This window comes from Pantherophis guttatus, chromosome 2 (assembly GCF_059756535.1).
Source record: "Pantherophis guttatus breed Tessera chromosome 2, ASM5975653v1, whole genome shotgun sequence".
Lineage (NCBI taxonomy): Eukaryota > Metazoa > Chordata > Lepidosauria > Squamata > Colubridae > Pantherophis > Pantherophis guttatus.
In genome coordinates this window covers 188,941,110-188,964,166 of record NC_142064.1, presented here as the reverse complement: position 1 = coordinate 188,964,166, position 23,057 = coordinate 188,941,110, and the positions used below count along the sequence as shown (strand labels likewise).

General features: G+C 40.5%; 1 protein-coding gene across 8 annotated transcripts in view; it reads right to left on the bottom strand.

The window, feature by feature from the left end:
* Positions 1–23,057, bottom strand: part of FGF1 (fibroblast growth factor 1) — a 48,484-nt gene that overhangs the window by 9,399 nt on the left and 16,028 nt on the right. For 5 of the 8 annotated variants that reach the window (XM_087887434.1, XM_087887430.1, XM_087887428.1 and 2 more), the window contains one exon: positions 2,925–3,125. In XM_087887434.1, coding sequence (XP_087743560.1) covers positions 2,925–3,060 — 136 coding nt within the window. In that variant the 5' untranslated portion in view covers positions 3,061–3,125. Of the gene's footprint in view, positions 1–2,924; positions 3,126–15,461; positions 15,824–18,977; positions 19,193–20,958; positions 21,178–23,057 lie in introns of those variants that run through there. The other 3 variants (XM_087887432.1, XM_034404852.3, XM_087887433.1) reach the window with 3 other exon arrangements.

Below are 23,057 nucleotides of genomic sequence, written 5' to 3'. Positions count from 1 at the left end.
CTTTGTACCTTTCTTGTTACTACAGAAATATTTGGCCAGAGTGGTCCATTGTGAAGATTATTAAATCTGAAACTGAATTTTGCAGTGGCAAAAATCAGTGAACTTCACGCTCTAGTTAATAACACGTAAAAGAAGGGTTAAAACTGCATTTTGTCAGCTTCTCAGTCAACTGGGCATTTTTATTGAGTGTGGCACAAAGAGCAATCGCTTCGGATCAATAGACCAAATTGTTTGTGTCCTAAGAAATAAAGATTGACTCCTGCAGATTCTCTAGCCTTCTCATTTCCTCTTTCCAGGCTGTTATGGCACAGAAGAGGCTTTTCAGTAGATTCTACTCCCTCAGGAAAATGAATTGGAGCTGAGAATACATCCTGCACAAACAGACATAAAAGGCATTTTGTTTTGGCAAGACAACAGACTTTAAATTAGTGCAAGGATGCCACTTCAAACAAAGGGTATTATCAAGAAGGGAATGTCAGTAGAAGATTTAATATATGTAAAGGAGAGTAGCTACAAGCTTTAAATACTTATATGACATGTTTATAGCTTTTGCTGCCACAGTAGAAACATGTCCGATTTTCCTGTAGTCCTCTTTAGAGAACTGGTTACTGGTACCACAATTGCTGGTGTAAAATTTCCTAAAAGGTGGGCTATTGTGCCTGAAATCTAGATAGAGATGTTGCGATTGCATAATTTTTATATATACAGTCAGGTCCAGAAATATTGGGACATCGACACAATTCTAACATCTTTGGCTCTATACACCACCACAATGGAGTTGGAATGAAACAAACACGATGTGCTTTAACTGCAGACTGTCAGCTTTAATTTGAGGGTATGTACATCCAACTCAGGTGAACGGTGTAGGACTTACAGCAGTTTGCATATGTGCCTCCCACTTGTTAAGGGACCAAAAATAATGGGACAGAATAATAATCATAAATCAAACTTTCCCTTCTTAATACTTGGTTGCAAATCCTTTGCAGTCAATCACAGCCTGAAGTCTGGAACGCATAGACATCACCAGACGCTGGGTTTCATCCCTGGTGATGCTCTGCCAGGCCTCTATTGCAACTGTCTTCAGTTCCTGCTTGTTCTTGGGGCATTTTCCCTTCAGTTTTGTCTTCAGCAAGTGAAATGCATGCTCAATGGGATTCAGGTCAGGTGATTGACTTGGCCATTGCATAACATTCCACTTCTGTCCCTTCAAAAACTCTTTGGTTGCTTTTGCAGTATGCTTTGGGTCATTGTCCATCTGTACTATGAAGTGCCGTCCAATGAGTTCTGCAGCATTTGGCTGAATGTGAGCAGATAATATTGCCCCAAACACTTCAGAATTCATCCTGCTGCTTTTGTCAGCAGTCACATCATCAATAAATACAAGAGAACCAGTTCCATTGGCAGCCATACATGCCCACGCCATGACACTACCACCACCATGCTTCACTGATGAGGTGGTATGCTTAGGATCATGAGCAATTCCTTTCCTTCTCCATACTCTTCTCTTCCCATCACTCTGGTACAAGTTGATCTTGGTCTCATCTGTCCATAGGATCTTGTTCCAGAACTGTGAAGGCTTTGTTAGATGTTGTTTTGCAAACTCTAATCTGGCCTTCCTGTTTTTGAAGCTAACCAATGGTTTACATGTTGTGGTGAACCCTCTGTATTCACTCTGGTGAAGTCTTTTCTTGATTGTTGACTTTGACACACATACACCTACCTCCTGGAGAGTGTTCTTGATCTGGCCAACTGTTGTGAAGGGTGTTTTCTTCACCAGGGAAAGAATTCTTTGGTCATCCACCACACTTGTTTTCCGTGGTCTCCCAGGTCTTTTGGTGTTGCTGAGCTCACCGGTGCATTCCTTCTTTTTGAGAATGTTTCAAACAGTTGTTTTGGCCACGCCTAATGTTCTTGCTATCTCTCTGATGGGTTTGTTTTGTTTCTTCAGCCTAATGATGGCTTGCTTCACTGATAGTGACAGCTCTTTGGATCTCATCTTGAGAGTTGACAGCAACAGATTCCAAATGCAAATAGCACACTTGAAATGAACTCTGGGCCTTTTATCTGCACATTGTAATTGGGGTAATGAGGGAATATCACACACCTGGCCATGGAACAGCTGAGAAGCCAATTGTCCCATTACTTTTGGTCCCTTAACAAGTGGGAGGCACATATACAAACTGCTGTAAATCCTACACCGTTTACCTGAGTTGGATGTACATACCCTCAAATTAAAGCTGACAGTCTGCAGTTAACGTACATTGTGTTTGTTTCATTCCAACTCCATTGTGGTGGTGTATAGAGCCAAAGATGAGAATTGTGTCGATGTCCCAATATTTCTGGACCTGACTGTACATACACATTACACGTGCATGCATTCATACAGAACATATGATGGGCAAGTCTGTGACTGAGGTATGAAGATAGGCTCAGAGGAAAGAATCAATTCTTCATGGACCAAGTCAAAGAGGATTTTAGAGCTGAGCCCATGATTTTCTCAGCCGTATAGACTGAATGATATTTGGCATCCCCTGCCTGTGATTCAGCTTAGCTCATGGGTGCCATTTCTTCAACCCTTTGCCCACTGCATGGCACTATTTTCAATATGTTTGTGGCTTCTCACTGTAATAATAGATGTGGTTAAAGGCATACAGGCAACTGTCAATGGATTTAGTCCAAATGAACATGGGTGCAACAGTGTAATCCAGACAAACATTATGTTTAAGACTGTGGAGAGCTTTTTCCCCCTCCAAATTATATATCTGTTAAAAATAACTAAGGGCCCAGTTAGACATTAAAGGGGATTCATGACTGTTGGATCAACAGCTGCCCAGATCTAGAAACAGCCTTTGTAAACAGTTGTAAGTGCTTTGTAATAGCACAGAATAATATTTTCTCCTATTTGGATCAATTAAGCCACTTACTGTGGTTGTCATTCCTGTCCCTTGTTCCATCCACTTTCCCATCTGGAAGGATCCTCAGGAACTGACCACCATTGCTGCAATAAAGAAGCTTGGGCTGGTTGTAATCTGCCATTGGCAGGTCAAATTTTTCTGTCATGGCAGGAAATGTTGTGATTTTCCTCTAGACATCTCTTTTCCTTGCTTGGACTTAGGTCTTCGGTCCTGGAAAAGAAATTTAGCAGGATTTCACCAAAAGGAGCCAAAATAGTAATGATATCTTTCATGTCATGGTATGTTCAAAGCGGGAAGAGAAGTTTCCAAGCATTATTTATAGACATTATTTTAGGTATTACCCACCTCATCAAAGTGTCATTCAACATACAGAGCAAGACAGTATGCTGTATCTTTGGTTCCCTCAACCTTTGAAAAGCCTTTTTGAATATGCCTACTGTATGCCATAGTATTAAATCAATAAAACGGTGTTTAATAAATAAAAACAAATAAGATAAAAGCAAGCAAGGGCCATATGTTTATGAGGTACCAGTTCAATCCCTATCTCTGTCAAGAAAAAAAATAGGCAGAGAGAAGAAAGCAAGCAAGACCTAAGATTTCCTGGATTACTTTTATTGTTTGTAATCAGAAATTGGTGGCTTCTGAGAAGAGCTAAATGCTGTAGAATGGGCAGAATTATAGCACATATGCACCCAGAGTAAGGTTTTGGCATAGTTTTCTGTTAAATGTGATGTTTTAGATTAGAGGTCTTCAAACTTGGTCGCTTTAAGACTTGTTTTATAGGTGGCATTTAGATCCTAAGAAATTATCGTGTATGTATCCTAATGTTCAACCAAAATGCTGGAGATGTGATTGCTTAGATGCCATATATTACCATATGTGGTGGACTTGCAAGAAAGTGAAGGCTTTTTGGATAAAAATTTGGTGGATTATGCAAAATGTTTTGAAGAAAAAACTTCAGTTTTCTCCACAATTGTTTTTATTGGGTATAGTCAAGGGTCTTACAATGGGTGAAACAAAGCTGATATTGTATATGGTGACAGCAGCGAGATTACTGATAGGTCAATATTGGAAAAATGAAGCTATGCCCACTGTTGAAGAATGGACTTTGAAGATGGCCAGTTTTGCAGAGATGGCGAAGATTTCAGCATATTTAAAAGACCAAACTCAAGAGACTTATGTATGGGAGTGGAAAAGGTGGATAGATTATGTGCAGAATAAATATCAAACTAGGAAATATCAGATAGCTTTTAGCTGAATGAATGTATTATGTAGGGATAGATTAATTGAGTTTTATGAAGATACAAATAGTATATAGGGGGTGGAGGGGTTTAAGTTTCATAAAATGTATTTTTGATTAGGATTTTATTTTGTGGAAGTCCTGGGGGGAAAAGGGGAGGGCTAGGGAGGGTATGGGGGGCTTGGGGGGGGGAATTGGGGAGAAAATGTATTTGTAAAACTTTTTAAATAAAAAAAGACTTGTGGACTTCAATTCCCAGAATTCTCAACCAGCTTTGCTTTGCTGGCTGGAGAATTCTGGGAGTTGAAGTCCACAAATCTTAAAGCGGCCAAGTTTGAAAACCTCTGTTTTAGATCTTTCATCTGTTTCTCATGTCAAATGACAGGAAGCTGCATTTATAATTAGAGGAGGTTCCAACATGGGAAAAAGGGATCCAGAACATACATGCACACACATACACACGTATAACTGAAGACTGTTCCTTGTTGTTTTGATTAAGTATTAAACAATTGGCTCTTTTTCAAAGCAAACACCAGACATGGGAGTGGTTAAGAAAAATGTGGGTTTGGGTAACAGCAAATGGGCAAATCCTTTTCACTTCTCTGAGGACTTCCTCAGGTCACGTTTTCCATTCACCTCATACGGCACCACAAAATAATGCTGGCACTATTATCAGCAACTGTTTGATGCAGGCATGTTGCCCTATTACAGTTAATTGAAGCAGCAATCTCTAGGCCACCTAAGAAACCAAACCATTAGCATATTTGTTTTCTGAAAATTGACCCCAAAGCTGAGATAAACAGAGTAGCAAAAATATAGAACAAGAAGTGAGACATGTTGTTTCAACCACCTACAGATTGCAGATAATTTCAGATGCCAGTGGGAGCTTGGTTCTTGCCGAACAAATCCTGCTGAACCTTGGAACAGATAGATATGGATAAATGTATGGGTCTATATCTGTACAGTATCTACAGTATATCTACCTATATTTATTTCTACATCAACATCTACATCTATATATTACCAGTGCTAAAATAAGGAGGGGTAGACTAGGGTGCTGTCTTGATGTATTTAGTGGCCCCATGCTCCAAGGGCTCTTCTGAAATGGTTTAATGGAGGAGCTTGCTACCCTGTTTTCCCCAAAATAAGACATCCCCTGATAATAAGCTCAATCAGGCTTTTGAGTGTATGGCAATAAGGCCAAGCGCTTATTTCAGGGTTCAAAAAAAAAAAAAAGACAGGGTCTTATTTTTGGGAAAACAAGGTAGTACATTTGGAAATAAATTAGCAAGTTCCATTTTCTGCTTTAAGATTCATCACTATTTTCAGAATTTGTCCTTGCTTGTCAGTGGCCTGTGACTCCAGCAGAATACTTGAATGAATACAAGCTCCTGCCCCCATTGTCATACTGTGATCGATGTGAGCAGTGTTTTCTTAATTTTAGGCAGTGGTGGGTTTCAGCCAGTTCGCACCTATTCGGGAGAACCGGTTGTTAACTTTCTAAGCAGTTCGGAGAACCGGTTGTTAGAAGAAATCTTATTTTGTTTTTTTCCACTTTACAGAGCTAATCGTGTAAGGAAGACAGGAAGGAAACATTCTGGTGTTGTTTCTAGCCTAATCTTTATTGCCCTGCTTACAGAAACTGTCTCTCTGCTTAACCCTTATTACATTGTAACAGATAAGTCGAAGTGCCCATCAATGTGAGTGAAGTTGAGTTGGCCATGCCCATAGTTACATGACTACCGAATCACGCCTACCCAGCTGGTCATTAGGGCAGAGAACTGGTTGTTAAATTATTTGAATCCCACCACTGATTTTAGGCCAGTGTTTTTGGTATTCCATACATAGATCTACTCTTGGCTTGGCTGTTATAATGTATTTTCTGATAAGGTTTTGGGTTTTATGGAAATGAAAGTGAACACACACACAGACCACAGGTGAGGGGCCTCGGGGAGGATCTCTGACCCCCTGCCCAAACAAACTGCGTATGGCCCGAGAGGTAGGAGGAGAACCACTGTAGAACAGTGCCCCCCACCCCCACCCCCAGCCCCCCGAGTCGTCGCAGTAGGATACCATGGTCGATGGTATCAAAAGCCGCTGAGAGGTCAAGTAGGACCAGGATAGAGGAATAACCCTCATCCCGGGCCCGCCAGAGATCATTCACCAGGGTGACCAGTGCCGTTTCCGTGCTGTGTTCATGCCTGAAACCCGATTGGTACGGGTCTAGATAATCCGTTTCCTCCAGGAAGGTTGTGCCAGTTAGTTTCTGTCACCCTAGATTATCCCACAAGTATGTTGGGGAAAAAATGAGGACAGTATTGTATTTACCACCCAGTAAGAAATGTAGGATGTAAATTAGATCAGATCAGATCAGATCAGATCAGATCAGATCAAATCAAATCAAAAAATCAAATCAAATCAAATCAAATCAAAAAATCAAATCAAATCAAATCAATCATCTTTTAAAAAGGAATTCCAATAGTATTAGACTTCCTAAGAAATGCAATTATATTAAAAAAAATATTTGAAAGCTTGTCTTGCATGGTCCTTCATTTTATTTATTTTTGTTCCTAGTTGAAGAAACATTATTAACATTCTGTGGCTATAAAATGGCTTGGAATAATAGTGCAAGGCAATCCATTACTGCAGATTAATGGAGCAGATTAGAAATAGGGCAGTTTATGGAATTTGGTTTGGCTGAAATGTACTTTCAGATATGTTCTGTCCAAAAAAACAGTTGTTCTTCATAAGTGTACACTTAAGAAAAGAACACATTTAAAATGCCAAACAATTTTCATCTTAAAAAGTACAAAATCCATATTAAAGTTGATTTTTTATCTCACTTTTTCAATAGCAGGATTGTGGTTTGCTTCGCAGGATCTCAGTAGTTTGCCATTGTAAGGACATCTACATAAACCATGATTGCCCCAAAGGTGCTTTTTTTCAAGAGGCAATCGGACTTTCTTGTTTTTTTCTTTGAAGACATTTTGCTTCTCATCCAAGAAGCTTCTTTAATTCTGACTGGAGGAGGAATGGAAGGATTTATATTTGTTGCAGACAGCTGGTCATTTGCATCCTTTTAGAGGGTCGTTGAAGCACTTGGAGGGTTACTCAGGTGACCCTGAGGACACAGATAAACCTCCAAGAGCTTCAACGACCCTTTAAAATGATGCAAATGACCAGCTGTCTGCAAAGAATATAAATCCTTCCATTCCAGTCAGAGCTGAAGAAGCTTCTTGGATGAGAAGTGAAACGTCTTCAAAGAAAAAACAAGAAAGTCCAGTTGTCTCCTGAGAAAGCACCTTTGGGACAACCATGACCTGGATGACTGAGAATCTCAACAGGGTCATAAACCATGATTGACCTTACTAAATCATAAATGGTACCTGGAAAAATGCAATGGAAAACAATTGCTGAGTGGAATAGATATTTTTCCTATCTTCTCTGCTTGGTAACGTTGCGCAAGTTTCAGTTCTTATCTAATTACACCAGCTGTTTCCAAAACTCTGAAACTCATGGTACTGTTCTGACCCAGCTCCCCAAACATGACCAACTCTCTGTACTTAATCACCAATTCCTTTATTAGGAGCACCAGCAGCCCCGGCAAAAAGTCTCTCTCTCACAGCAGGCTAACAAGTCTGTCTGGCTGGGAGATGAATAGTTGTCTGCCACATCTATTCGCCCTCTGCCTTTTATCACCAGAACTAGGGTGAGGCTTCGCTAGCAGAAGTGGCTCTTCCATCCCAAGGATCGGCCCACTGCCCTCCTCTGCTTTCTGCTTTCTGCGTATGAGGCACTGGACCCAGCTGTTCTTCCTCTTCCTCATCAGCCACCTGCAGACCTCGGGGCTGTGGACTTTCCATCTGAGGGCTGACGGGCGGCCCAGGTTCCGCCTCTGTCTCTCTCTCTCTGACAGCTCCATTCCCTCTTCCCCCTCGGAGCTCTCAGGTTGCCTCGATGCTGATCCTGACTCCCATGCCTCCTCCTCATCTGATTCAGCTGCTGGAGGGACCGGCGGCCCACAGGCCAGAACAGGTACATTTTCCCCCGACATACTGTACAGGTAGTCCTCAACTTACAACAGTTCATTTAGTGACCATTCAAAATTACAACAGCACTAAAACAAGTGATTTATGAACATTTTTTCACACTTACGACCATTGCAGCATCCCCATGGTCATATGCTCAAAAATCAGACGCTTGACAATCAACTCAGAGGTACTATGGCTGAAGTGTCCTGAATTATGTGATCTGTTTTTGCCACCTTCTAACAAGCAAAGTCAGAGGGGAAGCCAGATTCACTGAATAACCATATTTACTAATTTAACAGCTGTAGTGATTCACTTAACAACTGTGGCAAGAAAGGTCGTAAAATAGGGCAAAACTCACTTAACAAATATGTCACTTAACAAGAGAAACTGTGGACTTAGTTGTGGTCATAAGTCGAGGACTACCTGTACTTTTATGCCTGAAAAAAAAAAAGACTTTCATAGTATGCACAAAATTGCTCGCCTTGGTGAGATACACATTATTTTTGTCTTTCTGCCTGAATTTTAGTACCTGTTCCAAGATGGTGCACACTGACTGAACACTTATGAAAAATAATAAATTGTCCCACAGATGAATTACTTTTCCCTTCCTCATCCATGCCATTTCTTTCTCAGATCTTGATTTATCCAATCTTCTTCTAAATATTTGATTTCATCACTCAAGCACTCGTCACCTCTCGTCACCTCTCACAGTCACTCAAGCACTCGTCACCTCTCGTCTGGACTATTGTAACGCTCTCTACATGGGGCTCCCCTTGGGGTACACCCGGAGGCTCCAACTGGTGCAGAATGCGGCTGCGCGGGGGATTATGGGAGCGACTGGGCGCTCCCATGTGACTCCTCTCCTGCGCGAGCTGCATTGGCTTCCGGTGGACTTCCGGGTGCGCTTCAAGGTGTTGGTGATCACCTTTAAAGCGCTCCATGGCTTAGGGCCAGGGTACTTACAGGACCGCCTTCTGCCACCAATAGCCTCCCACCGGCCAGTTCGCTCCCACAGAGAGGGCCTCCTCAGGGTGCCGTCGGCTAGACAATGCCGGCTGGCGACCCCCAGGAGGAGAGCCTTCTCTGTGGTGGCACCTACCCTTTGGAACAATCTACCCCCAGAGATACGAGTGATCTCCGACCTCCGGACCTTTCGTCGGGCCCTAAAAACTCATCTCTTTCAGTTAGCCGGTCTCTCTTGATTTTATGATTTTATGGTTGGTTTTAAATTTTGATATGGATTTTAAATTGATAAATTTTAAACTATGGGCCAAATTTAATTATTTTAAATCTATTTTTAATCGTACTTATGTATAAATGTTTTTTATTTTGGCTGTTCACCGCCCTGAGTCCGAAAGGAGAAGGGCGGTATAGAAATTCGAATAATAAATAAATATTTATCTTTATCTCCTTCCTGATTTAAAGGCTCCATTGACTGTTAAAAACTAAAGATTTATTATTCATCTTTTGCTGTACTCTACTTGAATTTTCATCTGTCTGAGATCTAAAAATTCCTCTCAATCTTTTCTGAAAGTGAGATGGGAGCTATTTTTTTAAGGTCTATATTTCATGGTTTCCCCCCATCATCTTGTATGAAAACAATATCTCTTCCTTTCCCTTGCCTCCTACAACAACGTTTATGGAATTACATTTGTCCAACTTCTTTAGTTTTTTGTGGTTGAGCAGTTACAGTGCCAAGTAGAAAGCTTGCCACTGACATTCTTTACAGACTCAACACTTCATCCAAAGGAACAGTCGTATGAGACAGATGTTTTTGTACTCTTCTAAACCTACATTGAAAGCAATTAAAAATAGATTTAATAGACTGAAAGAATAAGCTGAAGAGGAACCTAAACTTTAATAGAAAACAATAAACTTGAAAAGTATGGTAGTTCCTATTTTACAGATGGGAGGTTGAACAACTAGCCCTTTGGTGCAGCCAGAAACAATCTGGAGCTGAACACACTTTAAAACTGAAGAGATGATAGTAGATTTTAGGAGGAGCCCTCCTGTTCTACCACCTCTTACAATATCAGACAACACAGTTTTTTATCAGCAATAGAGACCTTGAACTTTCTGGCTTCTATAATCTCCCAGGACTTGAAATGGACACCTACCATTAGAACCATCATTAAAAAGGCATAACAAAGAATGTTCTTCTTTCATCAGCTCAGAAAGCTCAGACTGTCCAAGGAGCTGCTGATCCAATTTTACATTCTGCACCTCTATAACTGTCTACTTTGGCACAACAACCAAACAGGACAGGTACAGACTTCAACAGATAGTTAGGACTGCAGAAGAAACAATTGCAACCCGCCTGCCTTCCACTGAGGATCTGTATACTGCACGAGCCAAAAAGAAGGCTGAGAAAATATAGTGTTTCTCCAAAAAACTGGGTCTTATTTTCTTTTGACTCCCGAAAAAATGGCTAGACCTTCTTTTTGGAGGGTTCTTATTATTGACTGACCTCGCGGTGATGGCACTGACAGCCCTACCCAGCAGGAGCCCACTGCTGGTCCGCTTCTTCTGCAGCCACTTGCCACCACTTGCACGCATCGCCCCGGCCTCCATTGGCGACATTTTGACGAGGTCCCACTCATCATCTTCAGGCTGGTGCCTTCATCTTCGTGCCTGTGCGAGCAAAGCGCTTTGCTCACATAGGTACGAAGCCGAAGGCACCAGCCTGAAGATGACGAGTGGGACCTTGTCGAAATGTGGCCCAAGATGCTCTCAATCTTACACGGGAAAAGACCCGAATACACCAAAACTTGCATATATGTATGTATGATGTATGTATGTATGTGTGTGTGTGTGTGTGTGTGTGTGTGTGTGTGTGTATATGCCTGATGATGGCAGATGAGATTCTGTCAAAACGTCGCTTCTACCCTTTTAGGGATATGTTCACAATTACATGGGAAGAAACCCGAAATATTAACTGTACACATATATATACCCGTGAAAACTTACATAGACAAATATATATATATATATATATATATATATATATATATATATATATATATATATATATATATACACACACACACACACACACACACACACACACACACATATATAGAAGTGGTATTTATTTATTTTTATTTTTATTTTTTTATTTTATTAGATTTATATACCGCCCTACTCCCGAAGGACTCAGGGCGGTGAACAGCCAAAGAGATAAAACATACAGACTACAAAACTTAAAAAACAATATAAAACCCAATTAAATAGTTTGGCCCGGAACAGATTAAAACACCCCTAAAGTTTTAAAACAGATTAAAAATTTACAATTCAAAAGGGAAGTTAGGCCAGTTATTTATTTATTACTTAAATTTTTATACTGCCCTTCTCCTGAGGGACTCAGGGCAGTGTGTATATATATACACACACACATACACATGTATATGTGTGTGTGTATACTCTCAGTATATACATGCATACACATGTACATATACAATTTCATATATAGTACATGAACAGACATGATACTGTTATAGCTGCAACAGTTGGCCTTGTATGTATGTATGCATTGCACTTAAATACACTAACAGTGCATTCTTTGAACATGTGTGTATGCTTGTTCTTAGTTGCTTTTTTAAAAAAAAATCTCTTTATAGGTAAGTAGGAAGGAGGCAAGTGTAAATCTAAATGATGCCTCAGAATGAATGGCTCAGTAAAACAGCTGAATTAATCCTCCAATAGGTATACAACTGTTTTCAAAGTTCTGCCTGCTTCTTGAAGACCACAGCGAATTCGCTTGCAAGGGGGACATCTAGTGTTAACTAGGCTGAAGTGCTGTTTTCTCCCAAAAAATGATATATTCACTTGATCACAAAGAAGACTCTTAGATCAAGCTGGTGCAGAAATAGTAGTAAATTAAACCTTATTCCACAGAGGTTCATTTAAGGATAAAACAAACTTCAATCAAAAGATATTTCAGACAATCTATGCCTTCCTTTGGAAGGTGGCAGCCACAGCTGTGAGATTTATTATTATGCAATTCACAAGAAAAAGGACAGGGCTCTGATCTTATGCTTGTGGCCATCGTCTTGATTTTTTGACCCCCTGCAGACCCTCCTGTTCATATACAAGAGTATATCAGGTAGGGATTTTTTTTTGGTAAAACTAAGTCTGTTAGCTTTCTTGACAAGTTCTCAAGGAAACAGGACTTTTATAAGAGCATAATCAGTGTCCTGCTCACTGGTGGGATTCAATATTTTTTACTCCCGGTTCTGTGGTGTGGCTTGGTGGGCGTGGCAGGGGAAAGATACTGTAAAATCTCCATTCCCACCCCACTCCAGGGGAAGGTTACTGCAAAATCCCCATTTCCTCCCGATCAGCTGGGATTTGGGAGGCAGAGAATAGATGGGGGTGGGGCCAGTCAGAAGTGGTATTTACGGGTTCTCCGAACTACTCAAAATTTCTCCTACTGGTTCTCCAGAACTGGTCAGAACCTGCTGAGACCCACCTCTGGTCCTGCTGTATCAGACTCTTGGTCCCTTTGGTTAAGCCAAGTGTTCTCACAATGGCTATCCAGCTGCACAAGGAAGCTCACAATTTCTCATCAAATGCCCTCCAGAGGTACATGCTATCATTGAGGATAATTAAATTTGAAAAATAAATTAATATTTAAGCAAGCAAGCAAGCAAGCAAGCGAATAAATAAATATTAGCCATTGGGACTTCTATGACTTGCTCTAACCAGCACCACATCTCATGGTAGCAAATCCCAAACTTTACTTACAAGTTGGATTAAAAAAAAAAAATCTTTCACCTGTCCTGGTTCTTCCAGGATTCAATTTCATCTTATTTATGAATTTATTAAAACTGAACATTGTCCTTTGCTTAGCACTGCTGAAGACTTCTGTTTCTCCTGCCTTGAAACTAAATCCTGATTGGGTATGGAAAGCTCAGATCTCAGTTCTGCAATAGCTGTAGGGCTGACCACAATTGTTTACTGGTAACCCATGGCTTCCCTGCAAGTCTTATTTAAAAATGAAGAGTCAGTTAATGTAACAAGGAGAAGAAAAACCCCGCAGCCCCTGTCACATAAGAATCCAATGCTGGTGATAGTTGTCCAGGACAGAGTGGCTGCTGAAGAGGCGCGTGACAGGGAATGTGCTTTTAGAAACCTATAACAACACTCTATTTGCGACATGTGCTGCATAAATCAAGCAGATGACGAATTACATCAAATAACATTTTAAAGAAGAGGAAGGAGGAGGAGTGCTTCCTCTCCCCAGTAAAGTTAACCAGATGCAGTTATACTTTTGTCTTCTCGAGTAGCTGTTTTGGGTTGCTTAATAGCTACAAACTTCATGCACCCCTCCACAACTGCAGTAATGCAGGTTTAAAAATAAAGATTATGTGGTTATTTATGGCCAAGCAGAGGTGGAGGTTATGCAGTGAAAAATAGCTGTGCAAGAGAACCTACAATGAATTTTCTGCCTGCAAAGTCTCCCCCATCCAGTACAGAAGAGGAAGTAGGAGAGGATGTTACAAAATAGCTTATTTTTACTCTTAGTAGTAAGGTTTAAAACTGAATAGCATGAAGAAGCTGTAATCTCTGGGGGGGGGGGGAACCCTGATCATAAAAGTAATCTGAGAAGAAAACAGACAAAAATGGGAGGAGTGAGGGGGGGACGACAATTAAAAGGACTGGTTGGGGATGGATCACAACTATTCATTACTATTTCGAGGGTAAAATGCTCATTGAGATTGGTTCAGGTGCCAAGTACTCAAAATTAGGATTAAAAACAATTGTTCAGCGGTTCAAATCCCTAGCGCCACATAACTGGGTCAGCTCCCGTTACTTGTTCCAGCTTCTGCCAACCTAGCAGTTCGAAAGCACGTAAAAATTGCAAGTAGAAAAATAGGGACCACCTTTGGAGGGAAGGTAACAGCTTTCCGTGCACCTTTGGCTTTTAGTCATGCCAGCCACATGACCACAGAGACGTCTTCAGACAGCGCTGGCTCTTCGGCTTTGAAACGGAGATGAGCACTGCCCCCTAGAGTCGGGAACGACTAGCACATATGTGCGAGGGGAACCTTTACCTTTATTATTATGATTCTCCTGATTGGCGAAGGCCTCCTGGGAAGTGCAAGGAGGTTGGGTTCTAGTGGTGGTGATTTCTTCCTTGAGAGAGGAGATTGTCCCTTCATCTTTTAAAATTGTGTTGGTTCACTAACCTTAATCATGCTGGACAATTTTCTTCCAGTATCCAACCTTTATTTTTTAGGGAAGTTTATATGAAAGTAGTCACATAATAGCTTCAGGGGATCCTGAATGAAGTGGATTATCAGAACCCCCTTTAGTCTTACTTTCAGACCAAGATAGGGGACTTAAACAGCATTAAAGATGAAATGTTTCTACTACAGAATAACATTTTAGGCATGAATAGCGAATAGAAATGAACTGGAACTGGATACTCTAAATCAAAAGATCATGTCTTTTACTACTCAGGACATGAAAACCGATGGCATTGCTTTTATAATCAGAAAAGAATCAGCAAAGATAATACCTGGATATATAATGCCATCAATGATCAGATAATATCAGTTAGGTTTTGCAGACAACTCTTTAATATGGCGGTTATCCAAAGTCATACTCCAACCATTGATGCAGAAAAAGAAGAGGCTGATGAGTTTGTGATCAAGTTTTATCTAAAGTTGACAGAATATGCAGTCTGTTTGTGGTTGGATACTGGAATGCCAAAGTTGCAAATATTAAGAAGCTTTGAATATATAGTTTGGATTGTATGGCCTAGGAATCAGGAATGAATCAAGAGACTGACTTATTGGTTTTTGCCAACCTGATGGTTTCTTCATTGCTAACAAAGCCTTCAAACAAGCAAAATAAAATGTACAGTGTATTACCAGATGAAACACCACAAAATGAAATGCATTATATTATTCGTACAAATGTGTACCATAGAAGAATCCAGTTATCAAGGTGTGATCAGGGACTGACTGTGGAACAGATCACTGTATGCTTTTATAGAAGTTCTAAATCAACCCAAAGCAGCAGAAGAAAACCAACCAGTTTTCATCGTATGATATTGAGCATGTATCCATCCTTTCCAGGAGAAACATCAGAACTGCTTTGAAGTCCTGAATGTTGTTGATAAAATACCAGAGGAACCACTGGAAATGATTCTACATCTCTATCAAACCTCCCTTCCAGCATCTAGACGTCCCAATTCCCGATTCTTCCAATTATCCTACTTCGTACCCAGAGGCTGATTTGACAAAGTCATTACAATTACACTTACCATACCTTCATAATCTTCTAATTAGACTTTGGAAGTCTACACTCTGTTTCTGGGGGAAAGTATTTTACTGCTGCCCTCTCTCTCATCTGAAGGGAGGCGTGTACCATCAATAACCATCATTTCCTAGTGTTCCAGTCCAATTCACTGCCAACTCATCTTCTCATATTCAAACAGTTCACCCTCTTGAGTTCTTCATTGCCAATAAATAAATCCTCTTTCTCAGTTCTTGAGTAACCTCTAAATCCAGTTTTAATTCATCCTTCAGTGCTTGCCTCCAATTTTGGAGAAGAAACCCCTTACTAATTTCCCCACTAACAGCAATTAATACTGTAAAGGTTTTATTCCGATTTTCTCCACTGTACTGTTGAACCCAGCAGCCAAAAGAATAACCATTGATCTGCAAACAAATCAGTACGGTCAGCAGAGATTACTGTATCACATAGTGTTCTATTTTTAGAGCTGTGTCACTTTCTGATTTTTTAGGAAGGCTTTAACATTTCAAAGAAGGATTCTATGTGGCCCATCTGCATTTTTAAACAAATACCACAATAGCTGCATAAGCAAAACCTTACTGTCTCATATGGAAAAGCTCTCACTGCTAATTCCTGATGAAAAGCAGAAGGCTGGATCTGCTGAGTGGGAGGAGTGATTTTCTTTCTCTTTCTCTAAATGAAAATCTGTTAGAAGAGTAGTGGCGGGTTGACCTCGGTTCGGACCGGTTCTATAGAACCAGTAGTAAAACTGGAGGGAGGCTCACTGACCCCGACATCATCAGAATGCAGAACACATGTGCAGAAGAGCGCATGTGCGAGCGAAACAAGCACGCGCGCACAGCCCAGTCGCGAACCGGTAATAAAGATAAGTAGAACCCACCCCTGTAGAAGATGGCATATCAGTGTTTCCACTGATGTAGGAATTTGCTCAACTTGGTACCCCTTGGATATATTGGCTTAGAATTCCTAGAATTTTCAGCCAGCACTGAACAGAGAGCACCAGAATGGAAGGCCAACAAAGAAATCTGACATTATTTCCTACCTATTTTTAGTTTACCTGGTTTCCAGAAAATTTTATTAGGGGAAAAATTGGTAAGTTAGCAATAGCACTTAAATTTATATACTGCTTCATAGTGCTTTACAGTCCTCTGTAGGTGATTCACCAAGTCAGCATCTTGCCCCCAACAATCTGGATCATTTTACTGACCAAAGGATGAACGGCTGAGTCAACCTTAAGCTGGTCATGATTGAAATCCTGGAGTGAGCAGTGAGTTAGCCTGCAGTACTGCATTCTAACCAATGCACCACCATGGCTATTACATTATAAAATCAAAAAATATATTTTTCAGAGTATGTTTCTTAGGAGGAAAACATAAATAAGCAAGAACCTAAGGCCCCAAATATTGATATTTCTACATGGGTATGTATGTTGGTTTCTACATCTTAAAGGTAAGAGCCAGTTTAATGTTGTGGTTAAGGCATCAGGTTAGAAAGAGGAAGACTGTGAATTCTATTTCTGTCCTAGGCACAAAGCCAGGTGGATGTTTTGAGTAAATCGCTCACTCCCAGCCCTAGGACAGAGGCAATAGCAAACCAGTTCTGAAAAACTTTACCAAGAAAACTGCAGGGACTTGTCAAGCAATCTCTGAGAACTGGACACAACTGAACAGAATGGAAAAAAATATTTTATGTCCTCAAGCTGAGCTCAGCTCCAAGTAACTGCTCCCATGCCAGGTTTATCAGTGTTAACAGATTTACTAGCTATCTGAAACCTAATTAGTATTCAGAATGTTCTCATGTAGGCAGAGTCTAATTATTTTTATCATATAGATTCCCTTAGAGAGGAAAAAAAAACTATATTTACATAATTTCCATTCATTATTTCAATGGCACCTTTTCAATACCCTGAGTGGCACAGTGGTTAAAATGCAGCATTGCAGGGAAACTCTGCCCACAGCCTGGAGTTCAATCCTGACAGGGGCTCCAGGTTGGTTCAGCCTTCCATCCTTCCAAGGTCAGCAAAATGACCCAGATATGCTGATGTAAACTGCCCAGAAAATGCTGTAAAGTGCTATGGGGTAGTATATAAGCCTAAATACTATTGCTATTGCTAATACCGCACTAAAAGACAACACGGGCTCGTTTGGTTTGGCTTAATATAAAAGACATTACCCAACCATGGTTAGTAATAAGCAGTGTTTAGGGCTCAATGCATTGTGCAAAACCAACCAATTCTTATGGCATCAACCAAGCTTATGGTAAGATGGGCGGCCGATAAATTTATAAATAAATAAAATATAAATAAATTTCTGGTTATTACAATATCTACACCTATTCATTCAGAATTCAGGGATGGTATAGAACTAAATCCACATTGATCATGCTTTTTTCTGATGGATTTATTTGTTTGTTTATTTATTTATGATGTTGCACATTTCACTATCCAGGTATAACTAGGGTAGGGAAGCAACACCCTCCTAATTCTGCTTGATATCTCAATGGATTTTGATACTATGGTCCTAGACCCATAGTATCAAATCAAATGCAAGGATTGGAAGTGCATGCTTCCTACTGTAAGTGAGTGGATCCAGTTAGCAGAAGCATGGTGAGAGGTTGAGCCTAGGATCCTCTGCGTTTGTGGTGCTGCCTAAGTTGAGTTTTCCCCTTTCTATGTAAATGGCAATAGCAATAGCACTTAGACTTACATACCACTTCACAGTGCTTTACAGTCCTCTCTAAGAGTCAGCATATTGTCCCCAACACTGTACTGATGATGTTACTTAGTTAAGATAATGAAATATCTGCAAGAAAACAAACAAGCTCAGAGAGCACCAAGGACCCCTGAGCATTTGCACCCTGAGCTACACTCCTTTATTGGTGGCCCCAGCAATCTAGGTCCTTATTTTACTAACCTCAAAAGGATGGAAGATTGAGTCAACCTTGAGCCAGTGAGGATCGAACTCCTGGTAGTGGGCAGAGTTAGCCTGCAATACTGCATTCTAACCACTGCAGCACCACGGTCTCAGTAAAGCCACTGGGGTCTGCTGACTCAGGGTCAGGCATATTCATTCATTTTTACATACATATAAATGATACTCAGCTGTCTATCTTAACACAGGCCAAGGAGGAGATGTGGTTAAGATTCTGCCCTTATGCTTCAAGGCTGTGATAGTCTAAATGAGGAGAATTAATCCCAGCAACATATAATGCAGATGTCTTCTTATTCCAGATGGATTCTGTCTATGGCTCTGAATGAGATTATGCTCCCTTGTATAGATTTTTTTAAAAAATGATTCTATGCCAATAAGTCAATGTCAAGTCTTAGAGTCTCCTCAGATAGATTTTTCTCCAAGACTTCTACTTAGAGATGGCTTTTAAGGTGAGGAAACTCAGTTCTGCTTGAAGGAAATAGCAATAGCAATAGCACTTAGACTTATATACCGCTTCACAGTGCTTTTACAGCTCTCTCTAAGCAGTTTACAGAGTCAGCATATTGCCCCCAACAATCTGGGTCCTCATTTTACTGACCTTGAAAGGATGAAAGGCTGAGTCAATCTTGAAATAAGTACCGGTAGTAATTTGCCTCGGAAGATTTTTATTGAGATTCATCTTGTGTCCCAATTATGATGTTTCCTGGGATCAGGAGGCTTTCCTGACAGTTCATTCATGCTTTGGCCATCATATACCTTTTGCTCACTTCATTGGGGCTCTCTCTGAAGATCACCTGGAAACTGCAAGTGGTCCTGAAAACAATACCTCAAGCAGTTAGGGATGGAAAGTAATGTATTATGTAACACTCTGCTTTGAGAAGTTCCCTGTCTACTGATTTGCTTCCAGGTGCAATTCAACATACAGACTTTTAGATCAGTGGTGGGTTGTTCCCGGTTCTCTCCGGTTCTTGCAAACTGGTAGTAAAAGTGGTGGGAGGCTCCGCCCACCCACTCTGATGTCATATTTGGCGATCTGTGCATGTGCAGAAGCATGTGCGCGTGCTCCCGTTGCAAATCGGTAGTAAATGTAAGTAGAACCCACCCCTGCTTTAGATCCATCCAAATTCAGGACCTGAATAGCTGCAGGACTGCTTTCCCTCTTGGTAAAGCATTGTAAAATCCAGAAAAGGGGACTTCCTCAGAATCCCTACTCTTAAGGATTGTCCACTTTCAGGGATCCAGATCAAGCCTTCTAAAACCATGTTCTCTTTCTCTGGAAAAAGTTATCAGATGCCACCTGACTCTGTTAGTTTTTCATGAAGCCATTGTTGCAGCAAGTCTGTAGATCCTGAAGGGTTAGTCTTGTCTCTCGATATACTGTACATTATTGTGTATGAAGTATAGTTATTCCTTGTCACTGGGAAATGTAACTGTTACATTATGTTTTTTTAATCTTATTAAAAACAGTCTTATTTTGGTGGTCTTAAGTCTCTCATATATGAATTGACTGCCATATAGCCTTGGCAAAATTAATTGATTACATGCTAACTATAGTGAAGCTAACTATAGTTCATAGCATAAGAAGGCAATTTCCCCCAGTATCATACTGGAGAAGATTGCCTTGGTGGAAGTATGTTACATGTCAACTTCCATAATTCCTCGACAGCATTAACCTGAACCTTCATGACAATATAATGCAAAAAGGATCAAATATACTTATATTCTTCACACCTTATTTGTATTTAGCAAAAGGCAATCATTACATATTGTAGATATTGAAGTTATATAAAGGTTAAAGTAAAATGACCCTATATGTAACTCTGTTTAATTACAATAAAATCTAGACTTCTTTACTTGCTACATTTTTTCACTGACTCAAATAAAATAATATCTGAGTATTACACAACAAATCATAAATAATGCAAGACTTTCCTAGCATGAAGTGGAAGCATCAGCTAGTTTTATTATTTGTTTTTAGCTGCATATAATCTAGAAGAATCTAGTTTGATAGAGGGCTACAAGCAGAGCAAAACAAGAACTCCAGCTTAAACAGGTCAATGCGCAGTGGCTGTACTCCATTAGAATCAAAAGATGACAAATAGTTTCTCAGCTGTATCCAGTTTCTAGATCTTTCAGGAGACGCATCTAGATATCCAGAGGCTGGCTCCGGATTTGTGTTCAAAATTACTGATGCAGCTCTCCTTATATAGAGGTAAAACAGAATATAAGGATAACAGGGAAGCATCTCTTTGTATCTCCCGATTAATTCCTGTGCTCTGGTCTGCTTTTTCCTTTGTTACCAAAACTTTAAGAGAATGCAAGGAATGTGATGTGCTCTTTTTCTTTGGAAGCAGTTCACTACTTCTCTCCTTCCACAAAAGGAGAAGCAATTCCATCTGCGATCTTTCCAGAGCATAATTAAGATAGTTTGGGTACCCGAAGAGGCAATGGGAGGCTCTTGACTTCCGTAAGAAAAAGTATTTTTGTAGCAATATATCATGTCAAACTTTTGCTATGCTTTCCTTGGAATCAATCCATAAAAACCTTCCCTTCCCCAGCCATGAGAGACATTCGCTTACCTGGTGACAAGGGACTCACAGAAAGGCTCCTGCGTATGAATTGCCTGCTTCAGTTCAGCATTTAATAGCAGGTCTGACCCAACCAATCTGCTGATCTAGAAAGAGTTGACTGAATAGACTGACTCATTTATGGAGAGAGGGAGAGAGACACAGAGAGAGAGAGGCAGAAAGAGACAGAGACAAAGAAGAAGCAAAGGGGAAGACCCTGTCTACATATTTTTCTTCTGGGTTCTCTTAGAACATATGCGAAGACATTGCTTTATAAGTATCACGCAGATTTCTTCCAAGTAAACAATTGAAATAGGAACAGTTGAGACAAGCCTCCTGGGGTTTGCAACATTTATGCCTGGTGAATAACTTAATACTAAAATGATAGCTGGGATTGGTCCTTAGTTCTGGAGGAGAGTGGTTCACTATCTGTAGACTGCAGAAGAAAAATAAATTATGGCTTATTGAGTTGCAGGAAAAAAAAGCTGTTGGCTTTCTTCCCCTGTTTTCTGAGTAATCATGTGTCCAAGCAAGCCACATCAAATAATGTTATCATTGCTCAAGCCTCTTTGGTTTAAAATGGAAAGTGTCATTAGTCACTACAGCCAACAAAAGACATCAAACAGATGGGCAGTGACCTACCACAACAAATGAATCATTCTGATCTGTTCTCCAGACACCAGGCTCTTGCCTCTGTACCTGAGAGCATTCAAAAGACACCATTTGGGCAGGTAGGAGCCACTTTGGACTTCAGCAAAAGGCAACGTAGAAAATTCTATGCAAAGTAAGTGATGTCCTACCTGTCAATGACTACTTCAGCTTCAACCACAATAATACACAAGCACACAACAGATACAAACTTAAGGTAAACCGCTCCAAACTCAATTGCAGAAAATACGACTTCAGCAACAGAACGGTCAATGCCTGGAATGCACTACCTGACTCTGTAGTTTCTTCCCCAAACACCCAAAACTTTAACCTTAGACTGTCTACTGCTGACCTCACCCCATTCCTAAGAGGTCTGTAAGGGGCGTGCACAGTGGTGGGTTGCCCTGGTTCAGACCAGTTCGCAAGAACCGGTAGTAAAACGGAGGGAGGCCCCACCCACTGCCCCGGATGTCATCATTGGTGATCTGTGCATGCGCAGAAGCTTCTGCGCATGTGCAAAAGCAAGGCGCGCGTGCAAGCAAAGCAAGCACGTGTGTACGATCCCGTTGCGAACCGGTAGTAAAGGTAAGTAGAACCCACCCCTAGGCATGCATAAGCGCACCAACATGCTTACCGTCCCTGTCCTACTGTACCCATTTATTCGTATCCTTATCCTGTATTCATAATCATGTTTATACTTATATCTGTTATCTTTACCGTGTTTGACAAATAAATAAATATAAATAAATAATTAAATGTGAATATTGATTAGATGCTATACTTAACATCAAGGAAATCCAGATTCAGGATCTCTGCTGTTAGCTAAATAGTTACCCTTACACCGGTTACTATATCTCAGCTACAAGGAGAATAGGGGGAATGACATGCTAATGTTGTTTGGAAAAAGTTCTTTGGTCCAAAGTGCTTTGGACAACTTTGGACAAAGTTCCATGCCAAAGTTTTTTTGGACAAAGGACAGATATTGTTTCATTAATGTCATAAGAGAAAAGAAGAGGAAAGTTAACATCTGTTAGAATCCAAACCAATTTTCTGGGATGGGATTCTTTGGACCCCAACAGATCCTATGTTTTAATCAAGATTGCCCAGGAGGTCTTCCAACCTTCAAGAGAGCTTTTCAAGGCCCACAGCAGGAAAGCCCTGTGATTCTCTCTACATTTTCTCTCTGGCACTGAGCATCCTTAGCACTCACACTGAAGAAATAAAGGCCAAGGAACTATCTGCAAGGAAAGAAGTGAGTTTCTGGATTCTTCCTCTGGAGTCGTGGCATTCTAAGTAACCTCAAAGAAGAAAATCTAATGAATCATTTATCCCCTGGGCTTCTGCCCAAAGATTGTTGCATTGCCATTTGTGATATATGACATGGAATCTGGCTCAATGTCCAAAAAAGTTAATCTTTATATATTTTTCAATTATTTCTTATGAAACTTCTAGACGACTCTAGA